The sequence below is a fragment of the Leptonychotes weddellii genome, chromosome 5 (assembly GCF_054177405.1).
Source record: "Leptonychotes weddellii isolate Sample4059 chromosome 5, ASM5417740v2, whole genome shotgun sequence".
NCBI lineage: Eukaryota > Metazoa > Chordata > Mammalia > Carnivora > Phocidae > Leptonychotes > Leptonychotes weddellii.
Genome location: NC_138373.1, coordinates 150,340,451 through 150,367,165, shown reverse-complemented (window position 1 = coordinate 150,367,165; position 26,715 = coordinate 150,340,451). Strand labels below are relative to the sequence as shown.

General features: G+C 58.3%; 2 protein-coding genes and 1 long non-coding RNA gene across 5 annotated transcripts; 1 reads left to right on the top strand and 2 right to left on the bottom strand.

Moving 5' to 3' along the window:
* Nucleotides 1-639: 639 nt before the first annotated feature.
* Nucleotides 640-4,201, top strand: LGALS2 (galectin 2). 2 transcript variants are annotated; one of them, XM_006740948.3, is made up of 4 exons: nt 640-718; nt 2,351-2,433; nt 3,566-3,722; nt 3,887-4,201. In XM_006740948.3, exons 1-4 carry the CDS (start codon nt 713-715, stop codon nt 4,031-4,033), a joined length of 393 nt encoding a protein of 130 aa, XP_006741011.3. In that variant the 5' UTR covers nt 640-712; the 3' UTR covers nt 4,034-4,201. The 2 variants fall into 2 exon arrangements, with proteins under 2 accessions (XP_006741011.3, XP_081678549.1); XM_081822423.1 differs by lacking the exon at nt 640-718 and having other exon boundaries at nt 1,412-2,433.
* Nucleotides 4,202-4,624: 423 nt separating this feature from the next.
* On the bottom strand, nt 4,625-12,398 carry CDC42EP1 (CDC42 effector protein 1). Of its 2 annotated transcripts, none has more exons than XM_081822422.1 (3): nt 12,274-12,398; nt 7,263-8,015; nt 4,625-5,910 (listed from the first exon to the last, which is right to left on the bottom strand). In XM_081822422.1, exons 2-3 carry the CDS (start codon nt 7,723-7,725, stop codon nt 5,249-5,251), a joined length of 1,125 nt encoding a protein of 374 aa, XP_081678548.1. In that variant the 5' UTR covers nt 7,726-8,015; nt 12,274-12,398; the 3' UTR covers nt 4,625-5,248. The 2 variants fall into 2 exon arrangements, with proteins under 2 accessions (XP_081678548.1, XP_006741009.1); XM_006740946.3 differs by lacking the exon at nt 12,274-12,398 and adding an exon at nt 11,080-11,204.
* A 504-nt stretch (nt 12,399-12,902) lies between these two features.
* On the bottom strand, nt 12,903-14,271 carry LOC145721910 (uncharacterized). Its single transcript, XR_014145933.1, has 3 exons — nt 14,198-14,271; nt 13,762-13,947; nt 12,903-13,009 (listed from the first exon to the last, which is right to left on the bottom strand). It is a non-coding gene; the product is annotated as an uncharacterized LOC145721910 (long non-coding RNA).
* Nucleotides 14,272-26,715: the final 12,444 nt, after the last annotated feature.

The window sequence follows — 26,715 nt, the reverse complement described above, 5'->3', positions numbered from 1 at the left end:
TTTAAAGATTTTTATTTTTATTTATTCATGAGAGACAGAGAGAGAGGCAGAGGGAGAAGCAGGCTCCCAAGGAGCAGGGAGCCCGATGTGGGACTCGATCCCAGGACCCTGGGATCATGACCTGAGCCGAAGGCAGACACTTAACCATCTGAGCCACCCAGGTGCCCAAGTAAATAAAATCTTAAAAAAAAAAACAAAACACGTACAATCAGAAAAATCATGGGGTGAGGGGAGAAAACAAAACAAAGAGCTCTCGGAATGAATCTTGACATCAGAGAAAATGAGAAGCTTCGAGGTTTTTTTGCAGAGCAAGTCTCTGTGCTTGAGGATGAGGCAGCGGGGCTCAGGACCGCAGGTGGCTTGCCAAGCTCATGTGGCGTTTGTGCTGGTTCCCACACCCAGCTGGGGCCGGGCTGGGAGGGGTTGGGAGGCTGGGTGCAGGGGGGCCAGAGGCTGGAGGCTGGGTGCAGGGAGGTCGGGAGGATGCTCTGGGCTGGGCTGGGTGCGCCCGGGTGAGGAGCCTCCCACCCGTTTGTTCTGGGTACTAGGAGATGCCGGTGGAGAGACACTGGGGCAGAGGGGACCAAAGTCCCCATTTATGGCCTTGAGGGAGTTAATGTATAATATTCTAGAATATAAACTGGGCTGTGAGGCGCGATCCGGAGCCCAGGCCTCCAGGAGCCACCAAGAGCTGCAGCCAGGAGCTGCCACCATGTCGGTGAGGAAGCCGGCTTCCCCACGGCTCACCTCCTCCATTCCCCACATCTTTGCCTGAGTGGGGCGACTTGGTGGGGAGGGGGGCTGGAGAAAAGCGTCACTGGCCCTCCCTGGGCTTCGGTTTCCCTATCTGTATAGTGACCGAGGGGGACAGACGGCTTCCACCGTCCTCTAGCATGGATGTTCTCTGCTCTCTCTACCACCACCCTGCTGCGGGAGCCTGAACCTACCTCTTCCCCTCTCTAGACTCAATTGCTCGTCCGTAATAATAATATTAGGAATAATAATAATTGCCAACACCTACTGGTTTTTTTTTTTAAGATTTTATTTATTTATTCGAGAGAGAGAATGAGAGAGAGAGAGCACAAGAAGGGGGAAGGTCAGAGGGAGAAGCAGACTCCCTGCTGAGCAAGGAGCCCGATGTGGGACTCGATCTCGGGACTCCAGGATCTTGACCTGAGCCGAAGGCAGTTGCTTAACCAACTGAGCCACTCAGGCGCCCTACCGGGCTTTTTAAAAAAGATTTTATTTATTTGAAAGAGAGAGCATGCGCAAGGGAAGGGGGGGGCAGTGGGAGAAACAAACTCCCTGCTGAGCTGGGGCTCAAACTCGGGACCCGGGGATCATGACCTGAGCCGAAGGCAGATGCTTAACTGACTGAGCCACCCAGGCGCCCCTCTACTGAGCTTTATAAAGACGAAGAAACTGAGGCTCGGGGAGGAGGTTGCCCAAGGTCACAATCTGTAAAACGCAGGAGTTTGAGTGGATCCTCTTTGCCGTCCCTGATTCTCTGTCATAGCTGTGTGGCTTCAGACAAGTCACTGCCCCTCTCTGAGCCTCTGTCTCCCGCATTTGGGCAACTGGATCACAGAGGGCGTCTGAGGGTCAGAAGGTGTCTTAGTTCCCTGTGGCCGCTGTAACACATTTATTCTCTCAGAGTTTTAGAGGCTAGAAGTCTGAAATCAAGGGGTCGGCAGGGCCACGCTTCCTCTGAAGGCTCCAGGGGAGGATCCTTTCTTGTCTCTTCCAGCTTCCGGTGGTTGCAGTTCGTGGCGGTCCTTGGTGGTTGCCCCTCTCCCCTCTCTGCCTCTGTCCTCGCAGAACCTTCACCTCTGTGTGTGTGTCTCTGGGTCCACTTTTCCCTTTGCTCATAAGGATGCCAGACGTATTGGATTTAAGGTCTACCCTAAACAAATCTTGATTACATCTGCAAAGACCCTATCTCCAGATAGGTCATGTCCACGGGTGTCAGGTGGCCATAACTTTTTGGGAGACACCGTTCAAGCTGGTACAGATAGGATGCAGGATGTGAATGCCACGGGTGGGGTCAAGTGTGGCGGGGATGATGCTGTCCCCTCCCTCCCCTCGCAGGGGAGCTCTGTGGCCCAGAGACCTTCCCAACCCACTTTCTGCTTCTCCACTCATCCCATCCCTGCCCGCTCTTTCCTCCTTCACCAGAGACCACCCAGTCCAAATCTCTTATATTAATGATGGGGGAACCTTTCCCAGCTCAGTGCCCTCGAGTGTGCAGAGGGGGAGTGCGACCTTTGGCGTGTGAGTGGGACCCACCAGCAGAAGGGCTCTGGGCATGCGTGTGATGGGCTTTTTATGGAATGCTTCTCGGTTGGCACAGGGAAAATTTGAGATGACGAACATGGACATGAAGTTGGGGACCACCCTGAAGATCAAGGGCAAGATTGCCAGTGATGCTGATGGGTGAGCAAGGGGAGAGGCGGGGGGTGGGGGGTGGGGCGGGACAGAAGGGGGCAGGGGAGCTGTCCACAGGCCTGCAACAGGCCTGGAAGGCGGGGGCAGGCAGGGCAGCCCTGTGAGATGGACACAGAGGAGAGCGACCCCAGTCCAAACGGGCCTTTTTTACATCCTTGCTCGTTCCCACACCCTCCCACGCCCCTGCTGGCTCCCCTCCTGTGAGGGGCCTGCCTTCATGGCTGAGGGTGTTTGGGACCCTCAGAATTTCACAGCTCATGCTATATGCTCAGCTCCGTGGCCCCCAAAGACATTGAGGGGGCAGGTGGAGAAGCCCCTGGAGCTCTGCCCAGCCCCCTGTGGGTCAGGGGTCTCTACTGAAAGCCCACGCCCCCCCCATCACTCTCTTAACCCAGCTGAATGGGCAGAGGCCAGCCTTTCATACACATTACCCCAGAGACAGCCACCAGGGGGCGCTAAGGGGTCTCACTTGCTTCCTCTCCGTTAGAACCAGCCACGGCTCTACCTGTGTGCTGATCGAGTATAGAATTTCTTGGGGCCGATCTCCATGAATCTTTGGTTGGTGAGGGCGGGCTGATGTAGGGGGTAGGAGCCAAGAGCAGAGTCACCCCTTTCTCTTACTTGGGTTCAAGTTTACAGACATTTGTGATCCCTCTGGTCTGAGACCTCCCACTGAAGGCACTCTATTCATGACTCGGAGTGTCCTACTCTCAGGGGCCTTGACGGTCTAACCCAGGCCGTAGTGATCCTGTCAAGAAGTCACACAACCCCTGATGGAATACCTGTAATGACAGGGAGCTCACCACCTTAGCTTAACTGTTTATGGCCAAACTCAATAGGCCTCCAAATATCTAAGGACAGCAATTCTCTCCCCCAGGACAGGTACCCCGATTCCTGAGACTGTCACTCTCAGTGACCCTCCTGTCAAGAGCCTTAGTCCAGGTGCCAAATGGAATGTGGTACTCCCGTGCTAGGTCTGACCAGGTTGTCACCTCCCTTGTTTTAAGGCACAAGCCTCAGTTGACACCTTTCTTTCATGATTCTTTCAGCTTGGGGTCAACCCAAGTACTTTTACCCAGGGCTGGCCCCCAATCCTGACTTGCTACCCCTTTCCCTGCAGATTTGTGATTAATCTGGGCCAGGGGTCAGAGAAGCTGAACCTGCATTTCAACCCACGCTTCCGTGATTCCGCCATCATCTGCAACACACGGGATGGCAACTGGGGGCAGGAGCAGCGGGAAGGTCACATGTGCTTCAGCCCAGGGTCAGAGGTCAAGGTGAGGTCAAAGGGGAAAGGCGCCTGAGGAGCATGTCCACGGGAGAGCCCCGAGGGTAGGGCCCCCTGGCCTAGACACGTGTTGGCACTGTTTGAGCCTCCGCGAGCTGCCCTGGCCCACTTCCGGGGCCTCCTGCCTCCCTGACACCTTCCCTCCCACCACAGATCACCGTGACCTTTGGGAATGACGGATTTGAAGTGAAGCTGCCAGATGGGCACCAGCTGACCTTTCCCAACAGGCTGGGCCACAGCCATCTGAGCTACCTGAGTGTGCAGGGCGGCTTGAATGTCTCCTCCTTCAAGATTGACTAAGTGGATAGCACCTCACCAGAGTGAAGACCCCGGGTACAGATGCCCTCTCCAGAGCCTCTCTACCCAGTCACACAGGACCAGCAGCCGCCCAGCAGTTCCTGCCCCTGGGACCCTACTCTCCTCCACTAAAGCGAAGAACAAACAAAAAGAACCCGCCTTTATCCAGTCTTTCTGTGGCCGGTGTTTTCCATACATTGTCATGGCCCCAGCATCCTCATGATACAGAGAAGGAAACTGAGGCACGAGATCACAGGGCTTCGAAGTGGGGGTTGGGATGTGCTCCCAAACACGTCCAAGCACCCGCGGCTGCCCTGTGGGACTACGGGGCAGGCACCGGTTGCAGGCACCTGGGCCAGGGGCTGTTCCAGGAACTGTAGATAAGGCTCCCACCTGGGCCTCTTTATCGCTGGAACATTCATTCCAGCCTGGTTACTCATTACCCCCTGCCTCGGCCCCTCCCCTCACTGGGGGCCCTGGGGGTGTGGGTTGGGGGGGGCACGATTCTTTGGTTTTCCGAACATGGTGGGAGGCTGTTTAAGCAGGTGGAGTTGACCCTGTTCTCCCAGGTCCCCAAGCATCTTGCAGGACACCTTTTATCAAAAAGCCTTTTTTAATCAGGACCCAGAAGCAGGTCTGCGGTGCACAGGAAGGTGGGATTCCTCCCCTGTGAGGTCACACCTGACTTCTTTCTGAGACTTCTGGGATAAGTCAGGGGTTAGGGTTGGAACGTTGGGGAAGCAGCCTTAGCAAGGGCTGGGGCTCTCAGGGATGCAGCAGGGACCCTGCTGGGGGCAGCTCTAGGAGGGCTGGGGCAGGTGGTCCCTTTGGGAGAGGAGACAAAGGCCCTGTGTGGTATGCACCCCGCACCCCCCCCCCCCAGCAAGGACAGTTTTTCCAGCACAAAAGCTGCACTGTGAGGCTGGGCCCTCCAACCAGTGGGGGTGGCACAGGGTTGGGGGTGGGCCTAAGGAATGGCCGTGGGTCCAGAGTGGCAGGGGGGCTGGGCAAGGCAGCCCAGCAGGACCGAGAACAAGCCTGGTCTCCTCTGGCCTCCCTCCCATGTCTGTCCTGCAGAGGTGTGGAGGGGCTGGGGGGCAACTGCGTTCTCCCATCGATCATGGGCAGGACTTAGTTATCAGGCGCTGGCTCTGTACCTGGGCTGTTCCTGGGCGGTGCCCTGAGCCCCGGCAGGGTCCTGAGCCCATGGCCGGCCACTCACACTTTGACTTCATCGTCCTCCTCAGCATCAGCAAACTCGAAGGTGTTTGCTTGCACTGTGCTGGGCACAGGGGCCCTGCTGCCTGCCTGGGGTGCACCCCACTCTTCATCCAGGCTCTCCCAAGAAGCCCGAGCCTGGGGCAGCACCCCCCCAAGCTCCTGGCTCCAGGCATCTATCCCAGTGTAGTGGCGGCTGCCCTGGTCGTCCCCCCAGCCTGTTCCCCGGTGCCTGCCGGGGGCCACGTCAGCAGGTGCACGGGGATACTCTTCCACTGGGCCGGCCCTCACCTCGGCCACGGGGCCCAACCCAGCGGTTACCCCATTGGGGCAGTATCCACGGGGTTGGGGGCTTGAGGCAGGGGCCGGGGGGCTTGCAGCAGGGGCCGGGGGGCTTGTGGCAAGGGCCGGGGGTCTTGAGGCAGGGGCTGGGGGGCTTGTGGCAGGGGCTGGGGTCTCAGCGGCAGAGGCTTCTGAAAGGCTCATGACCCCCAGCAGCTCACTGAGGAGCGATGGCCCAAGGTCGAGGTCCAGGCGGAAGGACAGAAGGGAGTCAGAGCGGCGAAGGCCGGACTCAGAGGGGAAGGTACTACCATGGTCTCGGTCACGAGGCTTTTCCTGGCGAGGCAGGCGGGAGATAGTGCAGAACCCAGAGTCCACGCCTGGAAGAAAAATGGGGAGCAGGGTCATAGCTGGGGTCCCTAACCAGGAATTGGGGAGAGGAAAGCCAGCTTGCTCTGTGACCTCTAGCACGTCACTCTCGCATCTGGCCTCAGTTTCTCCCCTCTTTCCGATATAGTGAACCCTGGAGTCTCTCACAGGATCTTCCTATCAAGCCTAGAAGTGGAAAATGGACACAGTCCTCATTCCCATTTTGCAGATGAAGAAAGTAAGACTCAATTTGGGACAAGGGGAAAGGCTTGCCCCGGGGTCACAGAGTCTGAAGGTGGAGCCAAGCCTGGAGCTCAAACCTCCTGACTCTTCAGTCCCAACTGATGGTCATGGTCGCTAGTCCCCTTCCATGACAGGGGCCAAGGGTTGCAGGCAAACCCACAGCGCGTGGGATGGAACCAGCAGCCAGGGTCTGACTGCACAGAAATCAGACTCAAAGGACAGGCAGATGCCCTGCAAAGGACCTCTTCCACCCTCTGGCTCCAGGACTGCCATGCCCGAGGCCCGGGTGTGCTTACTGTGGACCAGCCCCCAGGGGAGCTCTGAGCAGCCCTCCCGGAGCCCAGCACGGGAGGCGGCCCCGGGCAGCGAGGCAAAGCCACAGGGCAGGGAATGGCCACCAGGTGGCAGCAGGGGCCCGGGTTCCCAGGTGAGGGGCACAGCGGAACCACCGAGGCACCTGCCACTCCCCACCACAGCAGGAGGGACCTCTGGTTTCCGTCCCTGGGAGTGTTTTTTCCAAACTGGTCAAGTCACAGGAACTTCTGTTCAAATAACAACAACACAGCAACAGCTCCTATGTCCCAAGCACCTACTACGTGTGACTCTGGGCCATCCCTGATACACGTATTACATCTCTGAGTTTCAGCAATGACCCTAATGCACCCATTATACAGGCTGGGACTTGACCTGACAGAGGGCAGTCGGCTTGCTGGAAATCAGGTAGAAGCAGGATTTTAATCCAGAGCCCAGACTCCCAGTCTCTCCACTCTGTCATTCTGCTGTCAAGGGGCTGCTTCGGTTGAAGGGGACGGGGATGGGGGTGGGGGGTGGGGGGGTGGGAACGGGCTGGCTCAGCCAGGAGCCCAGACACGGGGAGGCAAGTTAGAGGCAAGTAGGACTCAAACCCCAGCTCCCCACCTCTCAACCTCAGCGTGTTTTGGGGAGTGAGCTGGTTTGTACCCCTTGACCCCCACCCCACCCACGGTCTGGAGTTTGGGCCTGACCTCCATGGGGAGACCAAACTAATGTGGGGAAAAGTGTTCACCTGGAGGCTAGGCTGACCCATCGAACCCTCTGGACCTCAGCACCCAAAAAATAAGCAGCGAGCCCAGGCCCTCACCGTAACTGGAGCGGCCGTCCGTGGAGTTGGCAGGGCTGCGGTCAAAGGTGAATTTGCCCACCACGAGGCTGTCGTAGGCAGCCTGGTTGAGCTGGGGCAGGGAGATGGCATTCTTGATGATCGGGGAGACCGCGGGCGGAGCAGGGGAGGGTGCGGGCGGGGAGGCCAGCCGCCGCGGCGGCGCCCCTACCCTCCGCACCTGCTGTAGCTTCTTGGCCAGGAAGCTTCGGGGTGAGCGGTGAGTGCTCCCAGAGCTGCCACCATGGTTGCTGAGGAAGGAGGTGTCGCCGAAGACATCCCCACCACGGCCCACGTGCATGGTGTGGCGGAAGTCCCCGAGCGGGGGGCTGATCATGTCTGCCGTCAGCCGCCTTTTGCTCTGCGAGCTGGACACCCAGCCCACGGGCGAGAGCTTGCCCAGGCTCATGGCAGGGGCTCCTCCAGCCCCCTGGGGGCCCGGCATCAGCTCTGGCTCTTCACAGCGGCTGGTGCATGCCCCGCCGGGGCCTGGGCGCAGGGTCCACTTCTCAGCTCCCTCCTTCCCCGTGGAAGGGGGTGGATGGAAGCTGCCCCCTCTGCGCTCCTAAGGTGTCGCCCCCAAATGCTGAGGCTGTGGAAGGCCCATGGTTGGTCTCTCCCTGGGGCCTGGCTCCCGGCCCCGTGGAAGCAGCTGTCGGTGTTCTGTCCAAGAACAGGGAAGGTATGAGTGGTGCCTTGAGTGTGGACAGCTCCTCTCTGCCCAGCGGTAGAGACCTGAAAGAAAGAAAGAAAATGATGGTGGGCCCGGGGGATCCTGGGTCCGAATCACAGCTAGAGAGAACAGGTGACTACACCCACCGAAAGAGATGGGGGCCACCGACAAAATGCTGAGCAGGCGCACAAGGAGGACACGCTGTAGAATTCTGGGCACTCAACATTTAAGAGCAGGCAAAGGAAACAAGAGTGATAAAGTCGGAATCGTGGTTGCCTCTGAGCAGGGACTGCTGGGAGGGGCACAGAATAATCCATCCAGCTGTACGCTGGAGATGGGGGGCAGTAAGAAGCACGGATGGTCCTTATACCCAGACCGTCTGTGAAGCACCTACGAAGTGCCGATAAATTACCTCTGTCATTCATGTAACCCACATGACAGACCTGAGGGAGGCACTATTTTAGAGAAGTTGAGGCACAAAGAAGTGAAGTGACTTGCTTGAGTCAAAATGGCGAGGGAGAGCGCCCCCCATCCCACCCTCCCCTGCAAACCCAGAGCCCTTGAGCCCCAAGCTACATTCTCCTCTGCTGCCAGGTTGAGCAAATCACCTCCCTTCTCTGTGGGTTCAACTGTCCTCCACTCAGAGAGGCCAGGAGGGAGGAGGTGCCCTGCCACAGGCTTTGGGAACTGCTGTGTAAACAGCCTGCACAGAGGTTCCTCAGAACCCTCCGCCTCAAGGTGCTTCCTGGAAAAAGGATCCTGTGGTCAAAAGTGGCTTTTCCCAGCTGCCGACTGCATGCCTGAGCAGATTCAAGGCTCTGAGAAGGCCCGCAGGAAAGAATTTTACTATAGTTTTTCAAATTGAGGTAGGTGCCTTGTCGTCAGAGAACAAATTTTGGAAAAAGCTCAGTTGGTGCCAAAAGCTATTCCTTGCCCACCTCCTCCTGATCTCCCCGCCTCCTCCCCCGCCCCATCCTTCTCTAAGCTTCTCTTGGTCTGACCCCATCCTTTCTATTATCATAGAAAGTGCAGTCTGGAGAATGCCTATGAGCCTATGGTCTGACCTCTGGTTCTCCTGTGGCCCAGAGAGGGTCCAAGTTTGCTCAAGGTCCCATCAAGAGAGCTAGTCGAGACTTGAACTCAGAGCCTCTGACTCACATAGCCTTTGACTGGCTCCTGGAGCCCAGTCTTGTTTCCCCAGATTGGCAACACACTGTGAAGGTGGGGCCGCTGTCTAGATGTTCCTGTCTTCCTCCCTCCTTCCACCCAGCTTGAACTCTGCACGTGGCAAGTGCCAAATCAACAGGGGTTCAATCGCAGGAGATCGCTACGATGACCTTCCTGCCGAAGGATCACCCCTTGCCACCTTCCAAGTGAGGGTAGGTAGGTGGGTGGGGAAAAGCTTCACTGTGTGACCTTGAGCAAGTCACCTATCTCCACGGGCCTGGGACCTCAGCTGATAAAAGTTGATAATAATCCTTAACAAGAACACCTAGATCTGTGCCTCAACCTTTTTTTTTTTTTTAATTTCGCTGCCACCTCCAAGCAGAAAAATCTCAATACTGCCCTTTGAATGTTATTTGAAATTCAAAATAGGTTAAATAACAAGATAAAAACAAAGCAAGCAATAAAACAAAGCTTGCTTTGTTCTCTGACTACATTCTCTTCCCTTCCCACCATCTGATCCTCCCCCAACCCTAACTCCTCCCCCGGGGGGGGGCGGTGTCTGAATCATCCCTTTCCCTGGCACCCCCCCGCACCAAGTCCTCGGCACCAAGTCCTCCTGGAATGTTTGCTGAAGTTACGGTGCACTCTGCCGTTGGCCAACCAGTACATGACGTCTTCGGACTCCAACAGCCCCGCAAAGCTGAGGGGTTAGCCCATTTTTACAGGGAGAGCCAAGGTTCAGAGGGAAGGGACTTGGCCAAGGTCCTGGCAGGTACATGGCAGGTTTCCTAGCTCTGCAGAGATGAGGGATGACTCTGTGAGCGGGGGAAGGAACTGGGGAGGGGGGGTCACCCTGAGATGTCATGTGAGGGGTCCCTGTGTCTGCCTTGTGGCTACACCCACCTCTCTCCCAGCCCCCACCGCCAAGTATCCACTCTTCTCTCTGCAAAAGGGACTCTGGCCCCCACCGAATCCCCATGGCCATTTTGACTTGTGAGACCAGGTGCCTCTGGGCACCTCGGAAAGGTCTCTCCTTACCCCTCCACCTTGCCCACTGCAATAAAGAGACCCTGCCAATAGAGAGGTTGTGGGGCGAAGGGCAGGGCATTGCTACTGGGGACCTATTTTCCCACGTGGAAAACAAGAACAGCATCGAAAGCTGGTTCTTTCCCAGAGGAGTTATAAGAGTGGAAGGTGAGGTAATTAAAGCCGCAGGTCCTGGAGCAGGGCAGCCCCGGTTCAAATCCAACATGCTAACACTAACATCTCTCACTGGGGGCCCCCTTAGTGGCAGCTATTTGGCCCCAGCTGTTGACTGCAGGGTATTATTGCTGGCGATCAGGTGTGCCCCACCTGGCCCTGGAGGAAGAGGGGCTCCAGGTGTCCTGGTGCAAGGCCCACCTCCCCTCACCAGCCCGGGATTACTACCTGTTAACGCTCACGACACCCATTTTACAGGTGAACAAAATGAGGCGCAGAAAGGGGACTGACTTGCCCCAAGTCACAGAGCAAAAAAAACGTGGCGTGGCCGGAGCCTCCCTGGGATTCTGTCACCATCACAAGTAAATGTCAGGGGAGGGGTAGGACCCCAGGGGCCCAGGGAGAGTTGTTGGAGGAGGCAATGCCCAGCTGCTGAGCTCGGGAAGGGCAGGCTGGGAGGCCGGAGGCTCTGTGTGGATTCAGTGCCCCTGAACTGGGCAGGAGTGGTCACCCAGCAGCCTCAGGTCCTAGCGGTCCTCGTATTTAGCCTACAGAGGATAGTGAGGCTGGGGCACTTGGGAAGAGGTTACTCAAGGGTGGTAATGACGGCAAGGACAAGGCTTGAGGGGGCAGGCAGGGACCATGCTTTCCGAGCGGCCGACAGGGGCCGCTGTGGAGGCACCGCGGGGCGGTGGAGCCAGGGGGGGCTCTCCGACACTGGGGAGGGCCGAGGCTGGGCTGCTGCACCCTGGCGCTCACCTGAGAGTCACCCGCGTGCCTGCCAGCGCACCACCTGTCACCCTGGAGGCCTGGCACATGCACACAGCCCCCTCCCCGCCGGTGTCCAGCTGGGTAACACCACCGGTATCTCTGGACAGCGCGGCCCTGCCTGGGTCAGGACAGTTCTGGCCCTAGAATGAAAGATTAACTCCCTGGGGCCCCTCGTATCCCTTGAAGCGCCCCCCCCTCCACAGGTGGAGAGACGGGCAAACCGAGGCCAGAAAAGGCCAGAAGTTGTCTGCAGCCTCAGAGGGGGCCCTGTTGCTGGACTCTGAGGGGTTAGGAGGGAGCACCAGGGGCCATAGGGGAGTAAGAGGAAAGATGGGGAGAGACGGTTCTTGGTCCACCACTCCAAGTTAGGGCCGAAGCCCTCCATTCGAGGAGGGGGGTGGCCACGGACCAAGTGTCCCCACCCCAGTCCTGGGTTCCAGTCCCCACAACGCGTTTGGGGCGGCCTCGGACTGGTCCCTCCGCCTTTCTAAGCCTCAGTTTCCCGGTCTCAAAAATGGGCTTCAGGCTTCGCGGGTCTTGCCTGGTTGGGGCAAGGGCAGAACAATCTCGAGGCCAGTCGGGATTGGAAGTCGCGGAAGACTTGGGCCATAAAACATTCCCTCTGGGAGGCAGGGGGTTAGAATGGGGAGGGTCGCTCCGCGGGGGAAGGGGACAGCCGGCTGCCGTGGCCCGAGGGGAACCGGACGGGATGACCTCATCCGCCACTCGGCCTGGAATGCGGTGGTTGGGGAGGGGGCAGGGTGCCTGGTCCATCTCCCCAGCGGTCCCTCCCGCCCCCCACTTCCCGCTCTCCGCGCCGGCCTCGCCAAGGGGCCCGACATTCCGGCACATCGCCCCCTCCCCGTTCCTTCCCTTCCTTTCCCAGGGCAGGAAGGAGCGTAGACGGCCCTCTGCTCGCCCCCTCCTCCCGCAGCCCGCTTCACCGCTCACCCGCCCCAACTCTCTGCGCCCCTCCGCTCGCCGGGGACAGTACAAAACAACCCCCAAACTTGGAGGGACCCCCGCGCCGCTCCCGCGGCCGGCGGCCGGGCCTTCCTTGTTGGCACCGGGGGCGCCTTCGGCAGGCTGGCCTCCCCCGCCCCCCGCCCCAGCCCCCGGGCGCCTAGGAGGGTGCCAGTCCCCCCGCGTCGGCGTCCACGCCCACCCGGGTGGCGCTGTTACCTTCGCTCGGCGAGCCCCGGGGGGCCGGGGGCCGGGGGGCGGACGCGGCGGCAGCGCGTCGCGGCGCGCAGCCGGGGCGAGTGGCTGGGCCGGTCTGCGCCGCCCTGGCCGCGGGCTCCGCGGGCTGGCTCCGGGGGCGGGGGCGGGGTGTGGGCGCGCTCCCTCCCCGCGCCTCGCTCCTCCCGCCCGCGGGCGGGGCCGGGCCCCCTCCGGGGCACCGGTCGGGCCGCCCCCAGGGGCGGCGAGAGCTGGAGGGGGGCGGCGAGGGTGCCGGGCCGGGGCCCTAACCCGCCGCCCCCGACTCCCGGCAGGGAGGAGGGGACCCGGGGAACGTGCGGGTGCCCGGGCGGGGCGACGCGGGTCGGCGGCGGCCACCCCTCCCCCAGCGGCTCCCCGCGGGGCCTTGGGGCGCCTAGACCTGAGAACTCTGGCGCCTGGCCTCCCCAGGCGCTCCCTTCGGGTCTCCGGGGCCTTGAATGCCAGAAAGACCCGCATAGACCCTGAGTTCTACAAGTTGGGATGCCCACTGCCTTTCTCCCAATTCCGGATTCCTTTCAATCCAGCGCAGGCCTCAGCGGTGCTGGGACACAGACTTGATTGAGCCCAACTGGGGCGCAGACCACAGCAGGCAACTTGTAGAGTGGTGTGTGGTGTGGTGGGGGCCCTAGAACCCAGCTGCCTGGTTTCCTCTCCTGCCCTAGCCACTGCTTATCCTTTCTGAGCATCAGTTTCCCGTCTGTAAAATAGGGTAATAGTAGGCATCGGATGTTAGGTTATTAGGTGTTCTCTGCTCTGTCAGCACCTAGGGGGCTTGCTGAACAGGTACACCAGACCACACCTCAGATGGATGGGTTTAGAAAGCTTTATTGAGCGGGCGCCTGGGTGGCTCAGTCGGTTAAGCGACTGCCTTCGGCTCAGGTCATGATCCTGGAGTCCCTGGATCCAGTCCCGCATCGGGCTCCCTGCTCGGCGGGGAGCCTGCTTCTCCCTCTGACCCTCCCCCTCTCATGTGCTCTCTGTCTCTCTCATTCTCTCTGTCTCAAATAAATAAATAAAATCTTTAAAAAAAAAAAAAAAGAAAAGAAAGCTTTATTGAGCGCCCCCCAATCCCACCCAGGAGGGGCAGGGAACCACCCTGCACCGGACCCTGTGTCATCCTCAGGGAGGGGAGATAGAACTCTGATCCCTGCCTCATGTTTTTCTGCCCTCCTCTGATCCTGTGAGCTCCCTGGGGACAGGCAGGAAGTCCTGGGGGCTGTGGTAGCACAGAGAGACCCCTAACAGCCTCCAGGAGAGTGGAGGGGCCCAGCAAGTTTTCCCAGAGAAGGTGATACCGGACTTAAGTTGTAAAGGACACATAGACAGGGGTAACACCGTGGAAGTGCGCGCGCGCATGGCGCGCGCGCACACGCACACGCACACGCACACGCACACGCACACGCACACGCACACGCACACGCACACGCACACGCACACGCACACGCACACCTGGCGGGAGACGGCACAAGCAAAGATCTGGAGCTGAGGATCTACGGGCCGAGGCAGGTGTGGCTGGAGGAGATCATCGGCCTGGGAGGAGGGCCATGTTTACAGCCCGGTGGAGGAGACAAGGCCTCTTGCATGGGTTCCCTGAATCCTCACGCTGGCCACCAAGGGAGGGCGTTTTTTCCCCAGCTGGACAGAGGGACAGATGGGGAAACTGAGGCACAAAGAATTCCGGCACCTGCTCAAGTGGCACAGCGGTAGGACTGAGACTCCCGTCGGTCAGAGCCCTTTCCTCGGGGTCGGGCTCGGAGGTGCTTTGTCCTGGGGGTGCTGGAGAGCAGAGGTGAAGAAGAAGGGAGACTGCCCCCGAGAGGCAGGGATGGGGACGGGGGCACAGTAAAGGGCTGGGAGAGGACTGGGCCAGGTTTTGGGGGCTTACCCTTGGGCGTCCAGCCTCCTCCGGGCAGGGATGGGGAGCCAGCAGGCAGTGTGAGTCAGATTTGTATTTGCAAGCTCTTTCTCTGAGCCAAGAATGGACTGGAAGGACAGTGAGGGAGGCAGGGACTAGTGGCTATTATCATTAATAGCAGTAGTGATAACCAGCGTTTATTGAGCACTGAATGCATGCCAGGCCCTACAGCCTTAGAGGCACTGCCACATTTAGTCCTCATGAGAGCCCCATAGGGACAGTACTGTCATCACGTCCATTTTGCAGAGACGTGCAGTGATTTGCCCAAAGCCTCCTGCTCCGGCAGGATGGCCATACTTCCCTGTTTGCCCAGGATGGGCCCAGCATAATTATTTTATTTTATTTTTTTAAAGATTTTATTAAAATTTTTTTTTAAAGATTTATTTATTTATTTGACAGAGAGAGTGGGGAGAGGGGCAGAGGGAGAGAGAGAATCTCAAGCAGACTCCATGCCGAGCCCGGAGCCTGACACGGGGCACGATCCCATGACCCTGAGACCATGACCTGAGCCGAAATCAAGAGTTGGACACTTGACCAACTGAGCCACCCGGGCGCCCCTAAGATTTTATTTTTAAGCAATCTCTATACCTAACGTGGGGCTTGAACTTAGACCCTTGAGATCAAGAGTCGCAGGCCCCACCGACTGAGCCAGCCAGGTGCCCCTCAGCATAATTATTAATAGCACTTCCTTTTACTCTCAAAGGTGACCTAGTTAGACAATAAATTACTTGTCATTCTAGCCAGAGGATCACCAGAACAGCCGGCAAAGGAAGCAATTTAGTGCCGTGTCAAAGGCCTTGAACCCAAAACTTGGCCCATGGGCTTCCCAGGCATTGTGTGACTGGAGGCAAGGCACTTGGCCTCTCTGATCCTCAAGTTTCTTGTCTATAAAATGGGTACAATTCCAGGGCGGATATTTGCTACTTGCCAGCCCCAGAGATGGCCGGGAAAGCAGTCTTAGTGGGCATGGTTACGGCCTGCCACACACTTCCCCCATGCTCTCCAGCTCTGCGCTGGGGGCAGAGAACCAGTGGCTGAGAACCTTCCTACTGTGTGCCAGGCACTTTGTCTCCACCAGCTCATGGCGAGGCAGTCTGTGAGTCAGGAATTCTCTGCCCCATTTTACAGATAGGTAAACTGAGGCTAAGAGCGGCCCTCTCCCTTCATTCAAAGCCTCTCTCCATGTAGGCTGTGTTCCTGTTCCTTGCTCCACTCCTGATTTAAGGATCCAACTCAGTTTTTCCCTCTGGAAAATGGGTGGAATGGAGGGGTCTTGGCACCCTTATGAAGGATGCAGGGATGGGCAGTCCCCATTTCCTGTGCTTTTTTCCTCCACCCATTTCTCGTGGTCCCTTTCCTTTCCCTGTGGAGGGGCTGTCTGCGTCCAGGAGTGCAGGGGTTAACCCTGGGGAGCTGTAATCACCGTGTAGAATGCAGAACAAATGCTTCCCAGCCAGGGATTGGGAGCTGCTAGCGGGGACTGGCTGCCTAGAATTCAGGAGCCCCTAGTTCCTCCTCTGTCCTGGAGGAACAGGGGCCCTTGGGCCTAATCACAGAGCTCAGCTGCCCCCTCAACTCACCCCTGCAGACTGGGTGGGCTGAAGCTTAGGGCTTATGGGCAGGAGGCAGTTTCTGGGCAGGGAGTCCTCTGTGGAGCTAGAGCAGGGCGCAGCTAGAGAGGGGCACCGCCCCCTTGGGGACTCAAGAATGCCCGTGGCTGCCCACCTGGCTCCAGTGAGGTTTGGAGTGGGAGCCTTGAGCTGAGTGAGCTGGCTTGGCCACATCTATCATCCCTCATCCCAGGCTCTCCCGAGGGAGCCCTGCATGTACCCTTTCCATCCCAAAGTCTGGCTGGGCTTTTGGTCCATTGATTGGTCTTCCCAGTACTCTCTCTCCTGAGTGGCCACTGGTCCCTCCACCTATGGATGCAATTACCATCCTATCCTCCCACACACTACTCACATTCCTATCCATCTACCTCCCCCTCCACCCTCCCATTTATCTACCTGCTTATCTACTCCCCACACCCATCCAATCACCTAACCACTTACCAACTCCTCAGTTGACCCCCTGCCAACAACCCCTGTCCATTCATTCATCCATCCCTCCACCCATCTGTCCAACTACGCACCCATGCATCACCCCCATCCATTTATACACCTATATATCCTGCCCATGCAGCATCCCTTGGTCCACCGCCCCCACCCACACCCATCTACCCACTCACCTGTCCTTCCATGCATTCACTCATTCTTTTTCCTGTCCATCCTGTGAAGCTCTTACGTCGACTCACACCTGGCCTCTGCTGACCAACAGAGACTTCTGGTCTTGTAGGGAAGACACAGGCCAAGATGTTGGTGAGGATGAAGGGTCAAAACAGTGGTAGAGGAGGCCAGGGAGCCAGAGGACTGGCTGAGGAGGTCCAGGGAGTCTTCCTGGAGGAGGTGGTATTTGAGCTTGGGCAATCATTGCCCACAGGTGAGCTGGGGAGAGAACAGGGCTCAGGAGGGTAGAGGATGAGCTAGGAAGGGTCTACTATGGAGGATGGGAGAGAGGCCTTGAACGCCAGGCCCTCTGTGGCCTGAGCTAGCCTGGGCCGCTGCTCTGCCCCCAGCACTGGCTGCCCTTGGGAGTGGGGTGCTTTGGGATCCTGGTTGGGGTTTCCTCATTAACAGACCAGACAGCAAGCTAGACAGTTAAGGCTCAGACAGAGCATAGACTTGGCAGGGCTCCCAGGAAGGCTTCTTGGAGGAGGTGGGATGGGGCTCTATACAGACGTGTGAAGCTGTGCAAAGCAGAAGGCATGTGAGCCAGGCTGAGTACAGTAAGTGTGTGTGTCTGGCACGAGTGTGTGCCCCCCGGGGAGTCGGCTGGAGTGACCACTGAGTGATGAGGGACATTGGGGCCCTGCCGGGGGCTGGCGGGTGGCCTGAGGGCCAGGTGATGGCAGATTAGTCCCTGGCTGTCCTGCCCAGCTGTTTCTGGGGGTGATGCCTGGGTGTGAGTGGGTTGTTCGGAGCCGTGGGGTCAGGATGGGAGTTAATCCCAAGGGTATTTGGGAGGGCGTGGCCTCGAGGCCCAGTGGGAGAGCATGGCTCCCTGACTGGAGGCAGGCAGCTGTCAGGGCCGGAAACGCCTCTGGAATTCCAGGCTCTGGGAAAAGGGCTGGCCATGTGGAAGAGTTTTCTCAGCTGGACCCTTCCAGGCCAACTCAGCTCTGGTTCCTTATTCACTGCTCTGCAGGGAAATGGGGGTGGGGAAGGGGGAGGCCCCCCTCCCCCCGCCTCCCTCCAGGCTCCCTTTCTCTTGGAGAACAGGACAAGAAGTTGGACGGGGGCTAGGAAGGATGTAGGGTCAGTTCCTCCAGCCCCACCCCTGACGAGGACAGTCAGATGGATGGATGGAGGCGGGAGTGGGGGTCTGAGGTGCACGTAGCTGCAGGAGGTGGGGAGGGACAGCTGAAGGGTCCGGGCCAGGTGACCCTGTTGTCCCAGGGGTGATGGAGCCAGGTTCTCCAGAGCTGGGCCAGGCGTCCAGGAGCCTGGATGGAAGGGCAGTGAGGAGGGGTCCTCCAGGAGATCTTTGTTCTCAACGTGGGGGGGGGGCGTTGTGGAGAGAGGCGGGGTAAGGGGGACAGGAAAAGTATTTGAGGCACAGAAACAATGGCCTATTCTCTGCCGTCCAGCCTGGCCTGAGAGATAGGCCCGTGGGCTGGAGGCCAGCGCTGCCTTGGCCTGACCATCTCCAGCATCACCTACCCCCCACCTTGCCCAGCCCCCAGCCCTTGGGGCTTCACGTGACCCCATCTAGATGGGGCTGGGGGCTCCTTTCTCACCCATTCCTGGATGCATGGGCCCGTCTGTTTTCTTCTGACAAAAGCTGGCCCTCTTGGGTCGATGAAGGGCTTTCGCCTACGTGGTCTCTTACAGAGGAGGGGAAGCAACTTCCCCCTGGCACCTACCTGTTTCTGGTGAAGCTGGGGCTCGAACCCGGCGCTCCTGGCTCCGAGGCTTGTGTTCACCTAATGATCCTCCTCCCCACCACTGCTTTTCAGCTCCTGGTTTCTTCTTCCCTCTCCTAGACTGATGGCAAGAGGAAGATTATCAGAAGCCAGGGGAGCATTAATGAAGCACCTCCTAAGTGTCAGGCTCGCGCTTGAGCTACTTGGGCTTGCTCGAGTCCTCACACCACCATTATACAGACGAGGAAACTGAGGCCAAGGAGGTAAAGTTACTTCCTCCACCTCTCACAGCTTGGAAGTGGTCCCACGGGATTCACGCCCAGGCCTGTGGCATCCCCAGTGCCCTGCTGCCTTGGGGGCAAAGGCTCTGAGGCGGCCAGGGGACCCTGTTCTTTCAGTCTCAGTGTCTGGAAAGGAACCTCATGCGCTACACACGCATCCTCTTGGGGCCGGACTTGCCCAGAAGCATCCCTGACTGCTGGGTGTTGCCTCTACCTTTTTGGTGACTGAGAGCTCACCCCACAAGGACAGCTCTGCCAGTCAAGGATTTCTCCCCGAAATGGAGCCGAAATCGACTCCCCATAACCCCTGCTCACCGTTCCTCCTTCCGCCTCCTGGTGTTGCGCACAGAGGCCCCCCAGGTGTTCCCCCTTTCCAAATGTCTGCCCAGGAGTCAGAAGATCTGGCTCCCATTAATCCCAGCCGTGGATCTTGGGCCAGTTCCTTTGCCTCCCGGTGCCTCAGTTTTCTCATCTGTAAAATGGGAATAATAATGCCGGCGATCGAGGAAGATGGCTGGGAAAGGAGCTTTGCCCACACAAGGCTGGGGGTATGGGTCGCGATGATTACAGATGTTCAGGCTTCTTGTACTTTTCTGCGTTGTTCCATGGACTCAGTTGTCACACCTACATGGAATGGGCAACAGGGCGCAACTCTAGCCTTCGGACTCAGGAACGCCCCCTCCAGCTTGCAGAGGGGAGACACAGTGACTTGCTGTTTTAGCTTGCAGTTTTTTTTTTTTTTTTTTTTATGATTCAAAAAGCCAAAAGATGTTTACTCTCTGGATGTTTACAAAAACAGGTTGCCACCCCTGTTATAATTCAAGAAGAACTCTGAGCATAATGTTTGACATCAATGGGAAAAAGCAGTACATTTATTAGCTTGCAGTTTTATGTGCAGAATAACCTTTATTAATTCGCAAAGACTCCAACAACAGCCTCAAGGGTAAGTAGAGGGTCTCACGGGGGAGAAAACAGACCCAGAGAGGTGGAGCGACCTACCTGAAGTCTCCCAGCACCTCTCTGCAGGGGGATGGACCAACTGATTCTCACCAGGCCCATCCCCCTGTCAGGGCTGCAGGGGTTAACTCCTCCAGCCCAGGAGGAGGGTGGGTGGCCCTGGAGAGTGAGGGGCGGGGTATGGGCAGCCCCCTCTAGGTCTCTGACTCCACCTTGGTGGGCAGCCTGAGCCCTTGCCAGTCTCTTGTTGACTCAGCCAGCGTCTCTTCTGCCAAGGCCTGCTGGCCAGAGCTCCCACGGGGAGGGTCAGGCCACATTCTTCTCTGGCGAGAGCCTGCGGGAAGGCTGGTATCTCCTGGTGGAGTCTGTGTGCTGGTTTGTGGGTACCAACACAGAGGCTGGCCTAAGGTAGGGAAATGCTTTTGGGGGGTGGTCCCAAGGGACTACTGGGGGGTGAATGGGCTTGCCTGGGCACCAGGCCACTTGGGCACATGGCTCAGTGTTGTCCTTAATGACCTAGGTGATCTCAGCAAGCCACCGCCAGGATCTCGTGCCCACCCCCGGTCTCGGTTTCCCTGTCCATCAAATGGAGCCAGTGATAATAAGCCCTGCCTGCCCTACCTCATAGCTAATGGGAGGATCAAAGGAGAAAACGGGTTGGGCCAGGGTGCGCACCCTTTGTAGTCCAAGGGCCCACGCACATCGGCTGGCCAGCCAGCCTGGCATTCTCCAGATGGAGTAAAGGAAGGGGAAGGGATGCAGGGACAGCCGTCAGCGGTGGCCTGAGTCTGCTGGACATTCCTGTCTCCTCCCCAGACTTGACATAATGACAATAACAAGAAGGTTTGAAAGGCCAAGTGCACAGCGCCCCAGATTTTACAAATTCCTTCCCTACCCATTATCTGAGGCTCTCCCCTCCACCCCTGCCTCAGGGTCTTTGCACCACTTCTTCCCCTGCCTGGAACACTCTTCCCCAAGGTGAGTGAAAGGTAGTCTCCTTCTCAGCCCCAGTTCACCTCCTCTGAAGGCTGCTAACCACCCATTTAAATGAACTTCTGCCCCACCCCTGGCCTCACCGACACTCTCCCTCCTGTCTCTGCTCCACGTCTTAAGAGACTACCATGACCTTGCTCATGCAGGGGCCCATCCCTCCCTCCCCCTGCCGCCCCCGCCCCAAGACAGTAAGCTCCATGAGGGCAGGAACCACCACTGCCTTCTGTGGTAGCTCTCACTGTCCTGTCTTACTGGAGGAGCCTGAGTCTCGAGAGGCCAAATGACTTGCCCAAGGCCACACGGCCTGGGAGGAGCTAGGGGCCCTTTCCCGAACGGCTCCACAACCATACCAGCTGCATCCTTGCGAGGCCCCACCCGCCACCCCCGCAGGGTTGAGCCTGTTGGTCGTTCCTTACACATAGTAGGTGCTGTGCACATATCTGTTTGGTGCACTGTGGGAACACAAAGGTTTGCTGGACAGAAGAATGTGCCACTGGATTGAACATGCCCATCTGGTTGCTGCCCTAGGGGGCCTCTGGGCTAACACCTTGGGCCCCGCATGGGGGCATCCCAGGGGCCTCCTTACCCTGCCCAGCGGGCTGGCTGGCCTCACTGTCCTCCCGGAATTGTCCCGGCAGCTGCGGGGGGGCCGGATGCCCCACCCCCAGTGCCTCTGGGCCCTGAGCCCAGGCCGCAGGCGGATCTGTGGTTGGCACTGCTCCTTCGGTTTGGGGTGGGAACACCACAGGGATTTTAAAAATAAAGGGCCTTGAGACAGTGGCCTGGCCCAGCCAGCCGTGGGGTGGGGGCCAGACAGGGACAATGGGATGCTGAGCCTTGGGGGCTGTCCACCCTGAGGGAGCAGCCAGGCCAGCGGAGCCTCTTTCTCCCAGCCCCCCCAGGAGTGCTGCTCCCCCAAGAACACCCCCTCCTTGCCTGTCCTAAACATAGGTCTCTCACATGCTTACTGAGCACCTACTACGTGCTAGGCTTCAGTGAGAGTGGGGTGGGGAGGCCTGGCCTCTGTCTCCCCTAACTCTGCTGCTCTCCCCAGGGTGGCCCCTCTCCTCCCCCCCCAGCCGCAGGCCACGTTATTTCTTGAGTACCTACTATGTGCCAGGCTCGTTCTGGCCTCTCCCCTCTCAGCCTCTGTGTTTGTCTCTGCTGCTGTCACTCCCTCAGGCCTCTCCCCATCTCAGGCCATTTCTGTCTCCCTCTCTCTCCTCTGGCCCAGCTAACAGGAAGCAGCCGGAGAGGTCAAGGGCCGCTGGGCCTCCAGAGCCCAGCGTCTACACACACAGGGGCCTGTCTGCAGCGGTGGGGGGGACTTCCTGTTTATGTGAATCACAAGGACCCCTGGGGCGGTGCCTTGGACAGGACTCCGGGGCAGCCCCTCTAGTCCAGACCTCAGTCCCTCCCCGAGAGGCCCCATGTGCTAGCTCAGACCCAGGCCGCTGCCCTTCCCCTGCACTGGGGAACGCGAGAAGGGAGGAGGAGTGAGGAGTCTTTGGAATGGCCAGGAATGTGGGAGTCGAATGTCCAGAATGTCCGCAGGAAGCATCCCTGGCTCCAGGGCCCAGCCCCCACCAGTCTGGGTGCTCCGCCCCATTCTCTCCCCCCTCACCCCAGGGCCCTCCCTTGCTTGGATAGGGGAGGGCTGTGGGAGCCGGGAGGGAGGAGGCCAAACCCCATCCTGCCTCGCTGGGGCCACAAGACTTTAGCTCTGGCTTGACCGGGCTCTGGCAGCCACAGCCTCTCATCTGTGGGCAAGGGCCACGAGCCAGCAACTCCGTCAGCCTCGTTCCTGCGCCGTCTCTGGAGGATGGGGCAGGGGCTGCCTGGAGATTTGGGACCACCGGAGAGACCACGGACCAAGACGTCACACCTCAAGGAATCCCTCCGTGTTCTAAGCCCCAGGCCCAAGCACAGGTGTGGGGCGCGGGGCGTGCAGACGGAGGGGTGTGGTTGGCCAAAGTTGCCCCTCAGGAAGCAAACAGCTCTGCCCTCCTCCCCCTCCAGGCAGTCCCTGCCAATCTGTCCTGTGGTTGCCCAACAGGTATTGACCAAGGGCCTGGGGGTCATGGCCATTGGAAGAGGCAGGGCAGGGAGACTGGCCCTGTCCCTCTTCCCCTACCTTGCCCAGAAGGAGGTGAGTGACACCTATCCTCTGTCTCTGCTTCCCCCCCGCCCCAGCTTAGAGTACTGGAGATAGATCCTTAGGTCACAGCATCATCAGGGTTTGAGGCAGTCATCCCCTAGAGGGCGGTGGGAACACCAACGAGCCAGCTAACCCAGAGTAGCAGTGAGGGAGGGCTTCCTGGAGGAGGCTGCCCTCTCAACATGGAGGCTTACAATCAAGAAAGAGTGGGCCTGGCCCGGGAAACAGCCTGGTCAAAGGCACTGCACTTCTAGAGAAAATGCTAGCGACGTGATGGGGCTGGAGAAAGGAGCAGGTGAGGGAGTGAGGAGAGGATGGGGTGGGGGAATGCCTCAGAGCCTGGACTTGCCTTGGCTCTGGAGCGCCCTCTTTTGCCCTGGGCCAGGACGAAGAGGGGAGTCCAGTAAAGGAGCCAGTGGGATTTGGTGTGGCTTCGTGGCCATGGTGAAGGGAAGGTCCTGGGGACTGGGACCAGGACCTTGGCCTCTAGCTCTGCGAAGCGGCCTGAGAGGCCTGCGGGCTCCTGAGAGACCTGCCCCAGAGCATCAGGGCATTTCCTGGAGGAGGTGGGGCTGCTGGCGCAGGCCATACTGGGATGGCGAATAGAGTCCTGGCTCAGCCAAGTTCCAGCGATGTGACTTTGGTCAAGTTACTAACTTCCCTGGCCTCAGTTTCTGCCTCTGTAAAATGGGGCTAAAGAGAGAACCTGCCTCAGAGGGCTGTTGATGGATGGAATGAATTTAACAAACACTGGTGCTGGTGAGGGTTTATACCAGTTTACAAGTAGTAGTGTTACTAATTGGGAAAAAGAGAAAGTTGGTTTTCCCCCAAGGACCTGTTGACAGGTGGGTGGAAGGTATGTTACCGGAAGAATCTTCAAAAGAAGACTTGAGTTTCCAAGTCTTTTGAGATCCCCAGACTTGCCCGATTCAAGGAACCTTGGGGCCCCTTATTAAAAATATCAGCTTCCCACCCCCAGACTCTTACCTGGCAGGTCTGGGGTGGGACAGGCCTCAGGATTTATAAGGAGGCCCCAGGCCTGAGCTTTCTACCAGACAGGTGTGGGGAACATTCCTCTCGATGACAAGGATTCACTCCAAATGCTTTGTCCTTGGGGAAAGATTCCTTCAAAATACCCTTTAAAAAACAGCCACTGTTTATAGAGCATGCGTTGCCTGTTCTAAGCCCTTTCTGTGTCAACTCATAGGATCCTTACAACAATCCTGTGACCTGTAGGTACTTAGAGTGGCTTCCCATTTTATTGACAGGGAGACTGAGTCCTGTAGAAGCTAAGAAACTTGTCCAAGGTTGCAAGAACCCTGTGACTTACCAGAGTTGACTTAGAATTTGAACCTGGACTTAGGCTCTTAACTATTGGGTTATAGTCCCCCACCTTGGCCTCCAGCCCCTGGAACACTTGATGATGGTCTCGGTAGTTTCTACTCCCTGAGCTGGTTTCCCTACCGCTAAAATGGGGGTCCTGCACCTGGGTGTCATCAATGAGTCGCCAGGCCAGGGACGGGAAGAGGGTTTGCAAGCTGTTCAGGCTGTGGGTTCTTTGGGAGCTGGGTGTGGCCGAGGGGGGGTGGGGAGTGGGGACAGTCTCGGAGCTGCTCAAAGTCACCGGCACCCAAGGCTAGGCCCTTTCCACCTCGTGTGGCCAAGACTACAGAGGTTTGTGGGGTTATATAGTGATGGCGGGGCTGGGGGTGGCAGGAGTAGGGGAGGCGGGTGGGGGAGCCTTGTTTCTCCCTTCCTGCCTGACACCCCAACAGGCCCTAGCTGGTGGTTGCTAGTGATTCACCAGGCTTTAAGCTCTAGTTTCGTCTGTAATCAGGAAACGGGCCACTAGAGAGCCTGGGGCATTTTCTGGAGCGCCCAGTGCCCTCCCAGAAACCTGGAGGGCGGCGGAGGGGGGGGTTGGAGGAGGGAGGGAGAAGGCAAAAAGTCTGGCTCCAGAGATTTGCATAATTTATTCTTGTCTTTGAGTAGTAGGGTGAGACATTCCCAGGGCCTGACATCCCTGGAAGCCATTGTGACTCGCTCATTCATTCTGGTTTATGGAACCCCTTCCACAGTGCCAGTTACCACGGACCGAGGGAAGTAAAGAGAAGCTTTTCAGGTGCTTCCTGGTGGGGAGACCACCGTGTGATTGGGTCATTCCTGCTCACTGGAGGGGTGTGTTGACAAAGTTCAGAATCCACAGAAGAGCCAGCAATGAATTTGGGGCTTGGGGCTGCGGTGCGGATAGGGGAGGCTTCAACAGTTTGTTCAACTGAGGCCCCCACAGGAGGAATGACAGTGCGGGCTGGGCTCAGATCCTTCTGCCACTTCTGAACGGTTCTTCTTCCATCTGGGCCTCAGTATGCCCACCTGGGACCCTGGGATCATGACCTGAGCCCGAGGCAGACACAACCAACTGAGCCACCCAGGCGCCCCACTCTCCTGGGGTTGTTATGAGAACTCACAGTGTGTGAGTGACACACACCTGGTGTGTGGTCAGCCTGAAGATGGTTTAGCTGTTGTCACTGCAGAATGGTGGGTTCTGCAGGAGAAGCCACTTGAGACATGGGTTGGAGCATGCCTGGCATGGGAGGGGGTGTTCCAGGGGAAGGGCACTGCCTATGCCAAGGTCCAGGGGTATGCAGCACATGGGTACGTTAGACATTGCTGGGGTGCAGTGAGAGGTGGGAAGGGGCATTTGAAATACTTCATTCCTTTGGACATCATCCTTAGGGCAGCAGGGAGCTATGGAAGGCTTTTGAGCAGAGGAGTGACAAGTTAGATCTGAGCACCAAGAGTGTCCACGGACTGGAGGACCCACCTGGAGCAGGAAGACCAGTGAGGAGTGGCACAAGGGTCCTGGGAAGAGATGAAGAGGATGTTTAGGGAGGGCTTTGAAGGGTGTATAGGAGTTGTACAGGGGACCCAGAGGGAGGGGCACCCCAGACAGCGGGCCACTGAAAGCAAAAGCGTAGAGGTGTGAAAGAGCACACGTTTGGAAAGCAGTGGGTGTGGTGGAGTTTGGATTTGGGGAGCAAATAGTGGGGTCAGGAGCTGGGGGGCCTCGGTGCCATCCATAGGCTACTGGGGGTGGGAGTCAGTGGGCTGAGCAGGAGGAAGAGAATTTAAACATCTGTATTGGTTTCCTGGGGCTATTATAGCGAATGACCACAAACTAGGTGGCTTAGAACAGAAATTTATTTCCTCACGGTTCTGGAGGCCAGAAGCCTGAAATCAAGGTTGGCAGGCAGGGCTCCCCCGGAAGGCTCTAGGGGAGAGTCCCTTCTTTCTTCTTCCAGCTCTGGAGCTTCCTTGGCTTGTGGCTGCCATCACTTCTATCTCTGCTGCTACCCCATGGCCTTCTCCAGGTCAGTGTCCTCCCTCACAAGACGCCTGTCATTGGTTTAGGGTCCACCTGGATAATCCAAGATGATCGCATCTCTAGAGCCTCATCTTAATTACATCCGCAAGGACACTTTTTCTAAATAAGGTCATATTCACAGGTTCCAGGTGGACCTATCTTTTAGGGGGCCACCGCTCACACACGACAAGTGCCAATGGAACCTGTTTCCCCTTTTCCCTCCTTCCTGGGCTGCCAGCCCCTTCAGTCCCGCCTCCTTGAGCAGGGACGCCCTCCGCCTTTCACCCTTCCATCCCCAGGGCCCAGAAGTGTGAGTTTGCGTGTGCCCAGGCAGCTTCCCCCGACGCGTCCCTCCCTCCAGGAGCCAACGCCCTCAGAGGCTGGGACCTCGCGGCACCCGCGGGGAGAGGGCGCCACCGTGTGTCCGTTTTGGAGCAGCGCGCGCGGAGGCTCCAGCCGGTCCCCTCCCTGCGCGCGGCGTGTGACGGCCACTTACAGAGCTCCCGCGGCCCGCCAGCCACTCCACCCACGTTCATCGGTTCTGCTGACATCAGAACGAAGTGGGGAGTATTGTCCCCGCTTTTCAGCCTAGCAGAGCCCGGCTCAGAGGGCACACAACCTTCCCCCCCCATCTGACTCCAAAGCCCCGCCCCCTATCCGCTAGCCAGAGTCGAACCTGGGGGCAGGAGGGCAGGCCACGCAGACTTGGGCCCCTGTCTTGCCCCCAGGTTTCCTCGTCTGTAAAGGGGAGGGGCTGCACGTGAGCCCCACCCC

Excerpts from the sequence above, each read along its gene's own strand:
- LGALS2 (XM_081822423.1), top strand. The coding sequence starts at position 2,306 with ATGCGTGTGATGGGCTTTTTATGGAATGCTTCTCGGTTGGCACAGGGA. Across the intron at positions 2,434-3,565 it reads ATTGCCAGTGATGCTGATGG|ATTTGTGATTAATCTGGGCC; the intron begins GTGAGCAAGGGG and ends CTTTCCCTGCAG. Across the intron at positions 3,723-3,886 it reads GCCCAGGGTCAGAGGTCAAG|ATCACCGTGACCTTTGGGAA; the intron begins GTGAGGTCAAAG and ends CTCCCACCACAG.
- CDC42EP1 (XM_081822422.1), bottom strand. The coding sequence starts at position 7,725 with ATGCCGGGCCCCCAGGGGGCTGGAGGAGCCCCTGCCATGAGCCTGGGC. Across the intron at positions 5,911-7,262 it reads GGACGGCCGCTCCAGTTACG|GCGTGGACTCTGGGTTCTGC; the intron begins GTGAGGGCCTGG and ends TTTTTCTTCCAG.